This window comes from Lagenorhynchus albirostris, chromosome 13 (genome assembly GCF_949774975.1).
Source record: "Lagenorhynchus albirostris chromosome 13, mLagAlb1.1, whole genome shotgun sequence".
NCBI lineage: Eukaryota > Metazoa > Chordata > Mammalia > Artiodactyla > Delphinidae > Lagenorhynchus > Lagenorhynchus albirostris.
In genome coordinates, this window is record NC_083107.1 from 83,196,348 (window position 1) to 83,214,578 (window position 18,231).

Sequence of the window (18,231 nt, forward strand, 5' to 3'; positions counted from 1 at the left end):
GTTTTTCCCTCCCAAACTGGATATTATCTACTTTTAAACTTTTGCCAGTCTTACTAGTCTTTTTTTTTTTGGCTGCTCTGTGCATGGCATGTGGGATCTTAGTTCCCCAGCCAGGGATCAAACCCGTGCTCCCTGCAGTGGAAGCGCGGAGGCTTAACCACTGGACTGCCAGGGAAGTCCCTACTTTTAAACTTTTGCCAGTCTTAAAGTATTATCTACTTTTAAACTTTTTATATTGGATAAGTATTATAATTCTAATATGCATTTCTGGATTATTATTATTATTTTCTGGTCATTCTTTATCATGAATCTAATTTATTTTTCTAAATGGACTGGCCGTTATAATTTTTTTATTCTATAATTTGATCATTCACATTCTCATCCATTTTTTCACTTGAATTCTTAATTTCTTTCTTTGTTGACTTGTAGAATTTCATCATTAGGGATATTAACCAACATGTAGTAGATAATTTCTGTTACTTATTTAATTTTCTGTCATCTCTCATACAGAAATTTCCAATAATCTCTATATAATAAATATTGTCACATTTTGTCTTTGTGGCATTTATGATTTTTGTCATGCTTATGGAGGTTTCCCCAGTTCCAGAAATTTGAGGATATTCTTTTGTGTTTTATTCTAGACTTTTTACTGTCTTATTTTTTTTCACAGTCTGACTGGATTTTTGTATGTGTGTGAACTCGAAAACTATTTTTATTTCTGAAAGGAGAGCTAACATTTTACACTTCAGTTGCCTCATTCATCTTTTTCCCACTAATTTCATATGCCAGCTTTATAATTACCAAAACTTTCAGTTGTACAGTGAGTCTTTTTTTTGAACCTTCTTCTCTGTGAGGTTAATCTTTTGGCCTGTTTCTGCATCAATACTGCATTATGAATCACCGTGACGTATTCTTTTATCTGGTAGGAGAGGGCAAGTCCTCCTCGTCATATGTTTGTTTAGTTTTCCAGAAGACCTTGCAAGTCAACTAATCAGGTTCCACTTAAAGTATTGTTGGGGGCTTCCCTGGTGGCGCAGCGGTTGAGAGTCCACCTGCCGATGCAGGGGACACGGGTTCGTGCCCCAGTCAAAAAAAAAAAAAAAAAAAAAAGTATTGTTGGGATTTTGCTTGGGATTATGATGCTAAATTTAGAGATTTGAGGGGAGTGGACTCTAATATTATTTGAATTTTCAAAATAAGTCTAAAAGTAAGTTATTTTACACTAACACATATACCTCTTCTTTCCCACTTCACAAACTTTCATGTGCTTTCCCCCATGAATTACTAGTGTTTCAGGGCCAACAAAGTACTGAATATTTTGAGAGATCTTTTTAATGTTAAGAAAGCATCCTCTTCTCTTAGTTTACTGAGTTCTATTTGTTTTGTGGAGACATAATAGAATTTTATTAAATGCCTTTCTATGTATCTGTTATAACTATTTTTCCCCTTTGACTCACCACTATGATGATACATATTACTAGTCTTCCTTTACTGAATCATTCTTGCATTTATCCAATAAGCCCTGCCTGGTCGAGGTATCTTATTTTAAATTACAATTCGTTTTAGTGTGCTAAACTCTTTTTTTTTTTTGGTGGTACGCGGGCCTCTCACTGTTGTGGCCTCTCCCGTTGCGGAGCACAGGCTCCGGACGTGCAGGCTCAGCGGCCATGGCTCACGGGCCCAGCCGTTCCGCGGCATGTGGGATCTTCCTGGATCAGGGCACGAACCCGCGTCCCCTGCATCGGCAGGCGGACTCTCAACCACTGCGCTACCAGGGAAGCCTGAGCTAAACTCTTTTTAAGGAATTATTTCAGTTATCTAGTGCAGCAGGACAAATCACCCCAAGTTTAGTGTCTTAGCAGTGATCTATCATTATTTTTCATGGTTTTCTGTTTTGAGTAGACCCAGCTGAACAATTTTTGCCTAGGGTCCCATGTGGTTGTTATTAAATATTGGCTGGAACTGCAGTTATTTGAAAGCATGACTGCTTGACATCAAGAAGGTTTCCTGCTAAGGCTGGCAGTTGATGTTGGCTGCTGGCTGGGAGATCAGCTGGGATGATTGACTGGAGCACCTGCATTTTACCTCTCCATGTGGGCTTGAGCTGCTCACAGGTAATGGCTGGGCTCAGAGACAGTGTGCCAAGGACAAGCGTTCCAAGAAACCTAGGAGGAAGCAGCAAGACTTCCTATGACCTAGCCTTGACGTTGCAGGAAGTCATTTCCATTGTATTCTGTTGGTAAACCAAGTTATTTCGACCAGATTCGAGGTGAGGAGAATTATATTCCAGCTCTTGAGGTGCAGAGCTACATGTGCAACAGGGAGGGTTGTTACTGGGGGCAGCAACCTTAGGAGCCCTTCTGTCCTCTGGCTCCCAAAGTTCACAGTCATCCCACATGAAAAATGCTCTTACTTGGCTCCCAGGATCCCCCAGAGTCTCCTCTCATTATGGCATCGAGCTCGAGATCTTTGTCTCGTCATCTCAGTCAGGTCTAGTACGGATGAGGCTTCTTGGCTGTGGTTCTTCTCCATGTGAGGACCAGTAAACTAAAGGGGCCCCTGGGGGACCCAGTATACGGTGGTGAGCAGTGATAGGATAGCTGTAGTAGACCTTTTTGTTCAAATAGGAGGGGAAGGCAGGTCACTTAGCAATCCCCGGTCTGTAACAATTGTGAACTCCAGACAGACACCTGTTATCACTTCCTTGATTAGGGCCCAGACCTAGTCCCTGCAAGTGGTTCTCTGTGGCTCTTGGATTCACCCTCTAGACTCTTGACTCCACACCCTGAGCTCTCCTTCCTTTTTCATAAGAAATAGCCGGATTTTGCAGTTGAATAGTTTTCTTAGCCTACTACCCAACAGTAGATAGTTGGGCACCCAAAGATCTGTTTTCATTTTGAGCTGTCTCTCCCTTTCAGTCCAATCTCATGTAACTCCCTTAAAAATGATGTGGGCTTCCTGTGTATCTAATTATAACCCCCTGCATTAGACAAAAGCTGCACCCGCAGATCTCTTTTTGATAGTCTCCTTTTTAATTTGGTCTGAAAGTGCTGTGGGACAACATCCTTAAGGTTCCTAAAAGTGTTCTTGCCTCGTAGAGAGTCTAAGAGGTATATACCCTTAAGATTCTTAGAAACTCTTTTTTTAAATCTAAGAGGTTCTATAAAGTTGTCCTTAAATCTTTCTGAGGTGTCATCAAGAGACCCTTGACTTCATCTTTACCCTGATTACTTTAAGAATATTTTGCTGACAAGAAAGACTATCCTGAGCCCTTTCTATTTTTCCTAAGTTCTGCTCAAACCCTGCACATTTTCTTTTTTAGTTCATCTCTCTCTACCCTTACCTTGTTGTATGCATCTAAGAGAAACCTTTCAGCACTTTTATTGGGTATTTTTCTTATCTTCCACGTTACAGCAGGCAGCAGTGTTCCCCAGTCACTGTATAACCTGGGGTGCCTGGGGTGCCTTTTCTCTGCTTCCAGTTAGAATTTCCCTCCTGCTCTTTAGGTCTTCGGTAGCAATCTCCTCGAGACCTTTCCTGCTGCCACCTGCTCCCTGTCCTACAGCCAGTGTGTGTTAGGTTTTTCCTATGGTAGCACCCTGTTTTCACTTACCAATTTCTGTTCTGATTACGTCACTACCTCAAAATGCAGTGGCTTAAAATAAAGTGCTTACTGTTCTGTGGGTCAGGAATTCGGGAAAGGTTCGGCCGAATCGAGCCCTTGTTTTCACCTGACATCAGCTTCTTCACGTAACATGTCTGAAGACTTAGTGCTCTCTGGCACCTCACTCTCTGACACTCCCTCCTCCAGAGCCTGTACATGTGTTGGTCTTGGGACAGTCATGCTTTTCTCCTGACGAACAACTTCCAAAAGGCAGGAAGGAGAAACTGCCAGGCTAATTATGGGCTGCGCCTGAGCTAGCAAAGTGTTCCTTCTACCATAGTCTACTGGTCAGTGCAGTTAGAGGGCCAATGGAGATTCAAAGCGGGTAGAGAAAGAGACTCCGCCTCCTGATGAGGGGACAGAGGGGCAGGTTGTAGAAGAGCATGTGAAATGGGGCCCTCTTTGGAAAATGCGATCTGCCACATGATATTCAGAAGTTATGTTAGGTTTGATTTCTCAGCGTTTTGTGTGTGGGTATGCACATGTGCCATTTTATCAGATATAGCTATCAGGAATATAGTAACTCTGTAAATCATGTGAATTAGGAAGCTTTCCCCCCTTTTTCTTTGCTCAGGAATAATCCAAGTAGCTCGGAATTACCTCCTGGTATAAAGTTTGAAAGGACCTTTTCATAAAAGCTCCTGAATTGCCAACCTGAGAAGTTTAAGGTTTTAACTTAGCCAAATACGTTGGTCTTTTTCCGTTGATTTCTTCACTATATATGTTTAGAAAGTCCTTCGCCAGTTTGAGAATGTTTGAATATTTATCCACAGCCCCTTTGTGATTTGGTTTTATGTTGTATTCATAATTCTTTAATCCATCTAGAATTGTTTAGATGAAGATACAACTCCCTTCCCCCAGCCACGTGGTTAACTAATTAGGTGATAATCAATCCATTCCTGCTAATTTGCATTGCAGCCTTCATTTTATGCAATGTTATGTATCCTAGAGCCTGTGGATTTCTGTTCTATTGATATGTAAATTCTTTTTCCCATACTGTGTGTTTAATTATTGTAACTCTCTCCTATACATCTTAAGACTGAAAATTACTAAACGTTCATGTTTTAAAATGTGAGTATATACCACCTGACCCACACTGTTTATGATTTTAGACACTTGAGGACAAGTTTTAAAAATCCTATTAAGAATTTGTTTAATGTATATTTCAGCCAAATATTTTCATACTAGATTTTGTTTTCTAGAAGAAGGAGGAATAAATAGAACAGATATCAATATTCAACATATTCAGTTTCATGCTGTAAGCATGACTTTCAGATACATAATTTGCTGTACAGAGTTTTTTCAGAAGGAAAAAATGTATAAAGGTAGGAACTAAATGCACTTACCATTGAAGATGGTACAAAGTTCAAGTAAACTGAAGCAGACACTAGTAAAGATTTTTAAAACTTGTTGAAGAAAGCTATTTGTGGAGTAGATCTAGTAATGTTTAATTTTTTGAACTGTATCATATAGTTAATAAATTAGTTAAAAATGTATTCTTTAACAAAATGAATCTTTTTATTTCACTAATCTAGCTTATTTTTGTTTTCCAGATATTGTTTTGTGTTTGCTTTGGGTTACCTCACAGTATGCCAAATTACTAGAGTCTATATCTTTGATTATGGACAATATTCTGCGGATTTTTCAGGGTAAGCCTGTTTATCTATTCTAACATGTTGGTTAAAGGACAAAATATAGTTGCATTTAGTAGTTCAAATGAAAAACTCTGTTAGTTGAAAATTCTTTTATGAACTTAGCATTTTTCTTCTTGTAAAGTGGTCTTTTATAGTGCTACATAAGTCACAAAAATAACCTGGTTTTTAAAATTGACTTATACAAAATTGCTAAATATACGGCAATTAAATTTGTTGTACAGCATTCTGATATTGAAAGCATTTTCTAATTCTGTTAGAAATTTCTGCAATCACTTATAACTAATGAAAATCAGCCCCTTTGAGCCTGCATCCTTGCTACCTTCCCTCCTTCACGCCCCCCCTTCCCTCCGTCCTTTCCTTCCTTCTTCCTTTCTCTGGAGTCTCTTTTATACAGTCGTTTCACATCTGATTGCTTGTTCTTGCTTCTTAGCACACTGTGGGACTTTCTTTGGACCACAGGTCCTCGGACTAGCTTTGTCATTCTGAATTTCCAAGAGAGGGCACTTGAGCATGTATTTTACTTCTATGCATTTCACTCCTATGGAATGTTTTACATTCTTATATTCGGTATTCTACTGAGTGGTAGAAATAGCTTCTGGCTTTTATTCCTTCAAGGGAGATTGAGTCCCTCCTTGGTACTGGAGAGGTCTTTTCCCTGTAACAAAACTGATGGAGTGTCTATTATGAGATAAATGCAGTCCAAGTCCTTACGAATGAACTTGCTTACCATCTTTATAAAGGGACACCTGCTAACACCTAGGTACCAGGTGGGGAAGTTGAAGATAAAACTCTATAGTCTTTATGTCAAACCTGACAGATATCTCTGTTGAACAAGATACAGAAGACCTGCTTTTAAGTCAGTCTTGAGTCATCTGGACAGGATAAAAAATGACCAGTAGGGCTTCCCTGGTGGCGCAGTGGTTGGGAGTCCACCTGCCGATGCAAGGGACACGGGTTCGTGCCCTGGTCCGGGAAGATCCCACATGCCGCGGAGCGGTTGGGCCCGTGAGCCATGGCCGCTGAGCCTGCGTGTCCGGAGCCTGTGCTCCACAACGGGAGAGGCCACAACAGTGAGAGGCCCGTGCACTGCAAAAAAAAAAAGAAAAAAAAAATGACCAGTAAATCCAACTTAAGGATAAGTAAGTGGAAAAAATAAAACAAATCATGACATCTATGAAAAAAACTGTTCAACAATAGAAAAGGCCCAAAGTTGTATGAGCTTAGAGAAAAATCACTGTTATAAAACAAGAGAATTTCAGAAGATGAAATATCTTTTTCTCCTTAATGAGATCAAAGTGGATTTTACTTTTATTAAACAGATTTTTAAAACAGGCTTGGATGAAAGGAGACTGCATCCAAAAGAACAAACACAACCAAGACAAAACAAAATTGATTAAATACACTGAAACACTAGTTAGTCAACTTAGCAACATATTGAATAGAATTGAGAAATACACCTGGCATTCAGAAGAAGTGAATAGGTGCTGGCCATCTAGCTTATAAACAATAGGAATTCTTGAAGAAAAGAGCTACTGAGCAGAGTCAATAAACGTATTGGGCCACCGTGAAAATCTTGGTGAACCCGAAGAGGTAACCCAGGTCACGCGTTGTCATCCTAGTATAACGAAAGTAGGAACTAGCTGCTTATATTTTTAAACCGCCAGATTTAATAAGTAGTTTAACGTAGCTGACTTGAGTTTATTAGTATGGATTGGTACAAGTACAAATTCTTGAGGCCCAGTATTTGCTGGATCCTTGTAACCCCTCCTTCATTTCAATCTTAGTTATTACCTTTTTTATTTACTTTATCTGCTGTTCTAAACTCATGTCACTCTCTAGCTAGGGGTAGGCTGTCAGAACAGCAACATCATTTCGGTGGCTTTACATAATGAAGGTTTATTTCCCATTCACAGTCCAGTCCAGTGAGGAGGGGGCCTCTGCTCTGCACAGTCATTCAGGGAACCAGGCTCCTGCTTTCTTGTGGCCCTGCCTCCTTCAGGGTCTCTGGAATCCTCTTGATTACGTAGATGGAGGGGGCGTGTCCAGCAGTGAGTCGAGCAAAGAGAGATCATGCCATGCTTTCTCCCATTCTGTTGGAAAAGGCTAGTTCCATGACCCCACAGTTTAGAGGATAGTTTACGTTAAGAACAAAATGCGCGTGACATGGCTTTAAGTATTTTAATGAAATTAAAATGTTCATTTAAATGTTTAAGTATAATTTAAAATATTGAAGTATGTCAAAGAGAAATAACATAGAATTTTAAAGGTGGACAACCTGCTATAAAACTCCTAGTTTAATTTTTATCCATTAGGAGAAAATATCTGACCATTATCAGTGAACTGATAAAGATTAGACAGAGACACATCAGCTCAAGGAGACCATCGAGGCTGAACTAAGTTAAAGGACTCTCTTTTATTTTAATGGGCACAGAAGAGAAAAGAAGCATTTAGAAGCCTTGAGTGTGTTACAACACATGAGCAGAAAAGATCCTGACTTGACCCTAATTAGGATAGATATGGTAGCCATCCAAAATGCTGGCTGTCTGAAGAAGGTAGAACTGAATAAAGGGAACCATTCTTTGTGCTAAGCTGTCCCGTTGCCCTGAAGTTGGAAAAGGGAAGCCAAGCTCTTGCTGAGGACTAGCAGGGGAACTGTTTTGTGCAGGGCAGTGTTACTTGCAGAGGTGTGGAACACTGATTTTGTGTGTGTGTGTGCGCACGTGTGTATGTGTGTGCAATGAGAGAGCGAGAAATAGGTTGAATATACATTTAAAATGTTGATTAGGTAAAAGGGACTCACCTCTTAATAGAAGCTTCTTTTTGCAGAAAGGTTGAAAAGCTAGGTTGTTAGCTTTCACGTTGGCCTCAGAAAATAGATACAAGAGAAGTATAAAACAATGAAATAGCTTTCCTTTATATCAGCAATAACCGGTTAGAAAATATAATGGAAAAAGGATCCTAGTTTCAAAAGCAGTAAAAACTATGAAATATTTAAGAATACATGTAAAAAGAAATGCCGGGACCTCTGTATAGAAAACTATGAAACTTTACTATAGGATATAAAAAAAGACTGACTGGAGAAACATCTTGTTTATTCAGAGTAACAGTCAGTATTGTAAAGACGGTCCTTTTTCTCTAGTTAATCTGTAAATGTTATGCAATTTAAGTTGAGGTTTTGAGGGAAATCAGACACATTGAAAAGTTTCTCTAGAAGTGTTTGAGAGTAGCAAATTCAATATAAAAACATACTCTGCTTGTAAAGCAGCTATCATTTCAATATTGTAGGACTGACATAGGAATAGCCAAATCCAAGAAGCCAGCATAGAGAAACAGACCCGTGGATCTGGGAAATAAGTGTACAGAATGAAAATGCTGGGATTATAGGTCAGTGAGGAAAACCCCTCTCGATATTCAGTAAATGGTATTGAGACAGAAAAAGAAATGTAAATACTTGCATCCTTGTAGATGGAAGCAGAAAAAGAGATTCTGGGGGCAGGAAGAGAATGAGTTCTGATTGGAATATGTCGATTTTGTGGAGCTGAAGGGCTGGTTAAGCATCCACCAAAAAAAAGATATGCGTGACATATTTTCCATTGAAATCAAGAATATATTTTAGAGCTAACCGGATAGTATCAGATGCTCAGGAAGTGTCTTATTACCAGCTGCCCACGTGTGTTCATTCAGCTAAGATTTATTGAGCATGTGCTATACGTTTCGCTGGGTGCTAAGTACTTTTGCAGGTGACAGTCGTGTCAAGCAGAAGAAGGGAGAGACCACTTGGTCTAAAAGCTCCATGCCGTCCCTCTGTACTCACTGAGCTGAGTCCTGGAAGATTCCTGCTGCTCTTCACCGTCCTCCGCTCTGCTGTGCCCCGTACCTGTGTTGTAAATAGGGTTGATGTAAATTATTCAGCCCATAAACCGCAGTGTTCCATTTATCCTGTTTCATCCTGTGGGAGCGTCTCCCGACACCTTGACCTACATTTGGTTAGGGGAAGCATTCCGCCCAGCTGCCACTGATGTAGTTCAAGGTACCAGGAGTAAACAGGCACGGGTCTGTTATATGGTTTCGTATGTCTGTTCCCCACCCTACCTGAGCCTTTCCCCCGATTTTATGTTTGTTCACAAAGCAGTGTGGTATCACGGTATTTATCAGAAATCTGCAGTGTTCTCTTAAGACTCTAAAGAGTGGATCGCTGGCCTTCAAAGCCCCCACTGTGTGTGCCCAGCCTCACCTCTCAGCCTGTCTCGTCTGATGCTGCAGTCACTTTCATGTCCTCACACTTTACTGCCCATCAGATTCTTTCTGCCAGGAGCACCCTTCCCAACCCTACCTGCATATCCAGACCTCCCTGCTCTTAAAGGCCCAGATGAAGTGACTCCCGTTCGAGGTGTTTCCCCCTCAGTTTGCTTAGTTTGAAGTTATCTCTCATTCCTCTGCACATTTCTTCAAATATCTCATTTAGCACTTAACACTTTTTTATGCAGCTCTTCATGTACCGGTTTAGCTCCTAATTTAGTTAGAAAGCTCCTTCGGAGACAGCACTTTACAGTTAAGTATTGCAGCCCTCCAATGCCCTCTGCTGAGTAGCAGTTCCGATATTTATTGAACGAAGGTTTTATCATCTGCTGTGCCTCAGATACTGTTCATGGTATTTGTCCTATTGCCGTTTAATCTAATCCACACAGTGGCTTTATTATCCCCATTTTATGGATAATAATTTAGAGGGTGGGGCAGTTAAATAGCTCCCCCGTCTCCACAATTGATAAGTACTGGAGTCGGGACGTGAGCTGTTTTCTGACTCATGGGTCCACCTGTCTGTTCCCCACGTCTCCGCCTGGTTGTCCCCTGAGCATCTCACACTGAACTTGCCTAACACAGAATTCCCAATTTCCCTTCCCTGTTCCTCCTGCACTCCTTCTCAGCCAGCCCTATCCTTCTGTTTCTTGCTGTGGTCAAAAACCTTGGTGGCTTCAGGTCTCAAACCCTGTATCTGGTACATCGTCAAATCTTCATCAAATCTCACTGTCTTTACCGTCAGAAGGTGGCTGGAATCCATTTCACAAGGCCTGTGCCGTCACCCTGGTCTGGGCTGCCGTTCTCGCCTGTCTCTTAGCCCCATCCCAGCACCCCAAAGTCCTTTCCACCCAGAGCTGGAATATACCCATTTAGAACCAGGTTAGTTCTCTCCTGTCACCCTCCACAGTTCCCAGTGTGTCTTGGGTCACAGCCTGTGTCCTCACAGCGCCCTGCAGAAGCCTCCTAGATCTGATCCCTGCCCCCTGTCTGTCTTCACCATCTGTTCCTGTCCTTACTTGCCTCCTCCAGTCACATCAGTGTCCTTACCAGCCTTCCAGCAGGCCAGTCACACCCACCTGGGGGCTGGTGAACTTGCCTCACCAGGGCTTGCTCCCTGACTCAAGTTCTCTGTGAAACATCACCCCCGGGTGAGGCCAGTCCTCACCTGCATCCTGGCACTCCCTCTCCCCCACCCCGATGAGCAGAACAACAGCTGGCATATGATATATTGACCTGTAAGTTCATCTGTTATCCGCCCCTCCCCAGTACGAGAACCCTGCCTCATTCACGGCTGTGTCTCCAGCACCTGGTGCCTTGTAGGTGCTCATTAGATCCTTGTTTTCAGAATGGCGGAGTAAAGGGGATGGATGGGTGGCTCAGAAGCCTTTTCCATCCTCTCTCACTGCACATTCCTTTGGTGTTAGGTCCGTGGGGTTTGTCGGTTGCAGTGGGTTTTGCTGTTTTGGAGGAGAGAGCACCTGTGTATCAGACATGCCTGAGAGTGGAGAAGTAAGTTTGGTTCTGTTGTTAGGTCCCTCGTACCCTGGTGACAAACTGACCTTTACCTAGCAGGTGCTCGTAGTTGCTTTGTGGCAGCATTGTTAGAGTTCAGCAGTCTCCTAGAGATGATGGAACAATCCAGAAAGTGATTGTTCTTTTTTCGTATTCATTCTCTGATAATGTTTAACTACAGTTTGAGTTTCACTGTGTGATAGAAGTAAATCCCATTATTCTCCTTCTTTGTAGAGGAAAAAAAAAAAAGCATGTCAATGTTTTAGTTAAAAAGCAAAGTTAATTTGTACCCTTTTAAAAAAATTATAAGAAGTCTAGAGCTTGTTAGTTCTTGACGTCTTATCTTATGTTACCTGAAGCTCTTTCATCGGTTGAGGTATTTGTTTTGAATAGCTAGGTGGCACATTTTTCCATGTTCCTGGCAGAGTGCCGGGGAGAAAGTGTGTGTAGTTCCACCTGAATCTAGCGACGTCGTGGTGCAGAACGTGCAGGCGGCTCCATCCAGGCCCGGACCTCACTCCATGGAGGCCCGGAAGCCGACTGCCTGCCCTCCCCACTCCATCTCGCAGCCTCCGCCCCAGGGAAGCAGGAGAGTCTGATTCACGTCGTTATCTCAGACGTCCAAGGACCTGGGAAGCGATTAGATATTGGAGGCAAACAGGTAGTTAAAATGTCAATAAAGGTGTAAGTGAAAATTGCGTGAGTCACTCTAACTGTCGCCATTCAGGTATTTGTGAGCAAAGTGCACTGCTCGGAAAACCACTGCAGCTCATCTCTTTGTCAACCCTGGGAGTGTTTCCACTTAGAAGCGTCCTCTGTGCACGCACGCCACCCCTGCCTCCGTCACTCTGCTCCGTCTCCCGGCCAGGCTCCTGCCTGTGTGGGACTCATCGGTCTGCCTTCCCCTCTGGTTTACTCTTCTGAGCTCTCGTTAGTCTATTCCTCCCGTGCTGAGCTTCCCCCTAGTCCTTTTTTGCTTTCATTCATAAAGTGCTCCTTCATAGTCACTCTGTAATGATTTTGTCTTCTGTCATTTTCCTGTCACATTAGCCACCCCCTGACCCCTGCCTGGGGCAGGTTGGACCAGAGGCTGTGGAATGGCCACCCCTTTAAAACCAAAGGAAATGTTCAGGGGTAACAATTGTCGGTTAAGGAAACAGAGAAGCGATGAGAGACATTTTTACAAGCCGGTCAGAACTTTGAGCCCAAGTATATAGCAGGTGCCGAGGGTACAGAGGTGAACAGGGCAGGGTTCCTGCTGTTAAGTAGTCCATGGATTTTGTGGTGACAGGAAAATAACCCAGTAATTACAGAACAGTCTGGTACCTGTTTTCAAGCACAGAGGAGAGCGGACAGGAGGGAAGGAATATAATCAACCTCCGGAAGGAGTGATGGATCTTGACACTCAGAAGATTCAGTTTACATGGTATTTTAGAAATATTTATTCAGCACACATCCTATGCCGGGCACTGTGCTCGGCACTGGAGGGTCCGTGGTGAGAAAGACTGTTAGCTCCATATAGCAGGGACCTTCTAAAGAGGGAAGAGAGATTTTAAAGCACAGCCATCACTGGATAAATGAAACACCCACGAATGTGAAGAATTCTTTGAAGGAAATAAACAGGACGCTGAGATGAAGTGAAGGGCGTGGGTTGCATTTGGGCAGAGGTGGCTGCTGGGGTAGAGCTGTGCACGGGCCTCCTGTACGAAGGGACTGTTAGCCTGAGACCTGAAGCAGGGGCCGGGGATCTCCTTGCAAAGCAGCTCCAGGAGGAAGCAGCATCTGGGGAGAGTCTGGAGCACGTGGGTCTGCTCCCCGCCTTCTTCCCACCTCTGTTAGGGAGCGTGCTCCTTGGAACCACTCTGTCGCCCGACGCAGCTCACTTGCACGAGAGCCTGCGTCCCGCACACCTGATAGAGTAGAAGTTGCTTGGGGCTGCCAGTAGGCGCAGTAAGGGCACGCACTCAAGAAGCACGTATTTGCCTTTGGGGAACATCTGATGTATATGGACCTAACAATTTAGTACGTCACTGAGTTGATAGTATAAATTTAATAATTATTTTATCAGGTGTTTTTATGATGTTTTAAGGTGATGCGAGAATTAAAATTTAGAACCGAAGAGTATTTTCTCATCCATTTTTTAACTAAACTATGAAGAGAATTAGGCAGGTGAGAAAAATGATTCTTTTCCCCCAGGGAAATGGGAGTTACAAGGTATTTTTATAATCCTCAAAGGCATGTAAAATATCTTGCAAAGTTAAAAAAAATGGCAACTGGGTGTTGAAAGCAAGCAGCCTGGGGGATAGGTTAGCCGAGGAATAATTTCCTGAGAGTGAGTGATGTATGTGTAGGAACTGACCTTTAAGGGAACTCAAGAGGAATCCTCTCCGTTAGTACTTTGAGTTTAAGAGCAATCGTCATCTGACAGGTTTTTCGTGAGATCTTGCCTGTTAGGTGAGGACAGTGGGCTGTAAGTTCTCGGGGGGCCCAGGTCTGTGCATCTCATGCCAGCGGTCGGACCATTTACAACAAACCCTTGATGACGTGGCTGACACGGTGAGAAATCACCTCCTTTCTTTACATGTTTCAAGATGCTGGTTGTTTTGGTGAAGGTGGCAGTCTGTGCTCTGAGCAGTGGGCACGGGGAGGGGTGGGGGTGGGAGGGTAGGGGGGAAGCTCAGGGTCTTCGTGGTGCCGCTCCCCGGCTGCGATGGGCCTTCCATGATTTCCTCCTGGTTTTATTGAGATTCCAAAACTATAAACAGGTAACTTAGGGTTAATTGTTCTTTAATACTCATGTCTATAAGCTAACGTAAAGGGTGAAAATGTAGCCTGGTGGGTTTTCTTACGTGGATTTTGGTTTTCTTCGCAAGTTATCCATTCAATTAGAGATTAGGAAATATGGGAAAACGGTTGCCATTTTCTCACTTGTGACACACATTTAAAGTCCTCTTTCTGTGGAGTGTAACCTGGTTTGTGTGCGTTCAGTACTGCTCCAGGGCATTTTAACAGCTGCTCCCCCGCCTTGCCTGGCTCCTGGAATAGCGACATAGATGTCGTCCTTTCTCTTTTTGCCCATTTCCCTCTTTCTGCTTTGCTCCACATTTCTCACCCAAACTCCTTTAATTTTCTACCTATTCGCCTTTTCCCAGGCGACTTACTTTCCATCTTTAAATTCAGCCCTGAGGCAAAAGGCAGCACAGAGTATTGAAAAGTACTGAGTGAGAGTGGGGTGATGGGGTCCCCTCTGGTGGCTGTGTGGTCCTCAGCTGGCCTCAGGTTACAGGCAGGAAGTGAGGAGGTGGGGCTGCATCTCTGCTCGCACGGGTTTCCTTTAGAGGATGAGCCTTTTCTTAGAGCAAGGGAGAAAACCCAGATCCCCTGTCTTCTGTCGCTTCCCCAAACATAACAGCCCTGGAGTTCTCTTTGAAATTCCTTGGGGTCTTGTTTTTATTTAAAAATTTCAGGGTTTTGTAGTCATAAGCAGAATAAAAACTCTTTCATGTATCATAAGTATTATTTTAAATTTCTTCTTGTAAAATATTTATTTTCTGTTTTGTCATAGCCCAATGATGATAATTACCCAGAAGATCACTAGTTTGGCTTGTGAAATTCATGATGGTAAGAATTTGGAAATTAATTTTTCATCACCGAAAAGGTTATATTCCAACCATCCTTTGTTTGAGAGATTATGATAACTTTCTGTTAGAGGAAATAAAGGGATGGCGGTAAGATAGGGAAAATATTGAACTCTGCTTAAGGCTACTAACGTGTGCTTGTTTTCTTTCACTGTTTATTCTTAATTTTGCATTCAGTTCAGTGACAGAAACAAAGTAAAATAGTGTCAGTCAGGCCCGTGACCCACATCAGTGGCACTTTAAAATACGAAGGAAATAGACATTTGGTCTAAATCAAGTTTTATTAATCCCTGCTTCATCTGTGTTACATTTGTATTAAAATCTGCATGTTTCCCCCTGCCCCAGTCCCTTATACACATGAACACACGCACACTTACGTATCCTTTTAGTACAAATACGTACACATTCATATTCTGTGTCCTCAGTGAATGGACACCTTGCCATGGCAAATGCTGGCAGTCAGGACTCTGAGTCCTAAGAGTTAGACTCTGGTTTCTTCAGAGATTGAAGGAGGATTCTCTATGGGACAATCATTTATATGTAGCCTGGATGGATTTGCAGCCTCCTAGTATCCATCACCCATCCTGTGCCACCTGCTCGGGAAGACCCACAAGAATTTTCGAAGTGTGTTGTTGGCCTTTAAACTGGGTTTAAGATTTAGCAATTTGAGGGCTTCCCTGGTGGCGCAGTGGTTGAGAGTCCGCCTGCCGATGCAGGGGACACGGGTTCGTGCCCCGGTCCGGGAAGGTCCCACGTGCCGCGGAGCGGCTGGGCCCGTGAGCCATGGCCGCTGAGCCTGCGCGTCCGGAGCCTGTGCTCCGCAACGGGAGAGGCCACAACGGCGAGAGGCCCGCGTACCGCAAAAAAAAAAAAAAGATTTAGTAAGTTGATGTGTAATCATAGGTAACATTCTCCTGTTTGGAGGAAAGGTAAAGAAGTGGTTGAAGATGGTATACTGAGTTCAGTTTCATTCACTAGAGTCACGTAGGAGTGAGGAAATCCTTCCTTGCTTTATACTGTCCATACCATTGAGGTTAGTCATTGGAATCGTCCAATAATAGAAACATTTTCATGCCTCCTTTTGAAAAGTACTATTAAATATGCTAGCATTGGGGAACTTTTAAATGTAATAATACTTTCCTTTAGAAAAGAGTCAAATTAGTTCCCTGACATGTGTTATTTATTTTGCCCAGAGCTGGACGTGTTTGGTTATATGATGGTCCTTTCACATGATTGAGCCTGTGTTGTAATGAGAAAGAAAGGGACTAGTTATACCAAATAGTTAGGCCAAAATTGGGATTATAACCTGAATTTCGAAGGAGGAAAGTAATGCAAGTGTGAATGGGAAGAAATACCATTCTTTTCTTGGGAGAAATCATAATTGATAAATTGCTTATTTTTATTTCTCAGGGATGTTTCGAAAGGATGAAGAACTGACTCCGTCACAGAGAGGCTTAGCGGTAAGGTATGTGCCTTTAAATCGTCTCCTGCCGAGGTTCACGCTGTCCCTGCTGGGGACACACACTTACTCATGGCCAAGGCTAACTTGTCCTCCTAGAAGCTCTTAGTTCATGAAAACCAAACAATCCTCCGTCTGCACGCCTCCCGCCACAAAATCCGGCTGGGCTGGGCCTCCCTTCTAAGACTCCCACAGCACCTTGAGTATTTCATCATACAGCAGCACCTCCTGTGCACCACAAGGCAGCTACGAAGTCTTCTGTCTCTTCTGCGAGGCTCTGAGTTCCCTGAAGACAGGAAGGTTGTTTGGTCTTCATGTAGTAATTATGAGTCATAATCACAGCTACCATTTATAGACCAATGACCTGATGGCAGGTGCTGGGCTTAGATGTGTTAATATAGCACAGAGATGCCATGTTTGGAAATAATGAAGAACCAGCGAGATACTCTCATTGGTACTTGAGGAATTCGCTGTGGGAGAGCCTGCTCCTTGTTTACTGTGCGTCCTCTGTGGACTCCTCTGAGGAATAGCTTAATAGCTTGACAGGGCCTATCTTAATCTAATATAATTAGACGTCAGATACTCAATTTACCTAAAGAAGAACTTCCCACAAGCACCTCGTTTCCTGTAAATCTGGAACTAATAATATATTCTTGGCTGTCAGAAGAATGAAATGGTTTGTGTAGTAGGAAGGCCCTACCCTCAGTGCTCACCTTTGATCCCAGGTAGTATGTCTTGAGAATCTTCTTATATTTTCCCCATCTTTAAAATGATTCTATTTTGATATTCACTATGGCCAGTCTTTATATATCAGCGAATATGCACTTGAATTTATTTAGCTGCTAAGAGGTTAGTTTGACCTGGGCTCTGTGATCTGTATGAGTCCTGGGTCCATCCCAGGAACCGCTCGTCAGGAGCCACTCAGCCCTGGTCCCCCCCTTTCCCTCCCACACGGCCACCTGGCAAGACCGCAAACCCGGTTACATTCAACTCTCCGCCTGCCCGAACAGCAGAAGGAGGCAGAGTGGAAAAACGTTGTCTTGCTGATTGGAGTGTTTCGGATTTGTTACCCCAGGTTTAAAACTACGGAGCTCAGTATTAACCACAGTTCCCCTGCCTCCTCCCCGCCGGCCACTCACTTTCCACCTGCTGCAGCATTGGGAACAGCGTCCTCCTTTCTCCCCCACTCCCAGCACCCCGTCCCCGACACGCACGTGGGATGGTGTTTGCTTTTTGGAGAAAATAAGGCAACTCTGCTTCATTCTGCGACCACCAAACCTACCAGCCTGCCTGTGTCTGTAACAGAATACTCTCCTTTCCTTCCCAGTGCCACGTATACACCGTCCGCAGTCCAGCCCAAGGCCAACTTTTCACGTCAGCGCTGAGTCCAGTTGCTTCTTGAGTACAAAACTCAAGGATTTTGCTTCTTCGGTTATCCCATCTTGTGCCTTGTCACTCATCAGTTTTTCCCCCTCTGTGGGCTCATTCCCACCAACTTAAAGGGAAAAGACTCCTTGACCTCACAGCCCCTTCCAGCTTCCACCCATGACTCTCCACTCCTTTAGAGCAAGACTCCTTGAAGGATTTCTCTATTCTTACTTCCTCATCTCCTTTTCTCTCCCCAACCCACTGCAGTCAGGTTTCTGTCCTCGATGCTTGTCTGCCACCATTCTTTCAAGGTTGCTCTTCACCTTGGCAGATTTAATGGTCCGCCTCGGTCTGTAGGCCGCTCGACCTCTCAGCACCGCGTGACCTGTTGGCTCGCTCAGTCCGTGAAACACCTTCGCCGCTTACCATCCGGGCCACCACGTGCATCTCACCGTCCTCGTGCCTCACCGGCTGCTTCTCTTGGTCTCCTCTGCTGAATCCCTCTGCCTCACTGCGAAGTGTTCCTGTGCTGCTGGGCACATCCTTGGACTTTTCCATCTTCTTCGGGCGATTGCTTGCCTTCCATTGGCTTTAATACGGTCCACGCATTTGAAGTCTCCTACGTTTATATCCCCA

General features: G+C 43.5%; 1 protein-coding gene across 3 annotated transcripts in view; it reads left to right on the plus strand.

The window, feature by feature from the left end:
* The window catches only part of MBOAT2 (membrane bound O-acyltransferase domain containing 2), a 113,584-nt gene that overhangs the window by 75,737 nt on the left and 19,616 nt on the right, over positions 1 to 18,231 (plus strand). For 2 of the 3 annotated variants that reach the window (XM_060169327.1, XM_060169329.1), the window contains 3 exons: positions 5,218 to 5,313; positions 14,696 to 14,751; positions 16,179 to 16,233. In XM_060169327.1, coding sequence (XP_060025310.1) covers positions 5,218 to 5,313; positions 14,696 to 14,751; positions 16,179 to 16,233 — 207 coding nt within the window. The remainder of the gene's footprint in view (positions 1 to 5,217; positions 5,314 to 14,695; positions 14,752 to 16,178; positions 16,234 to 18,231) is intronic. The other variant, XM_060169328.1, reaches the window with a different exon arrangement.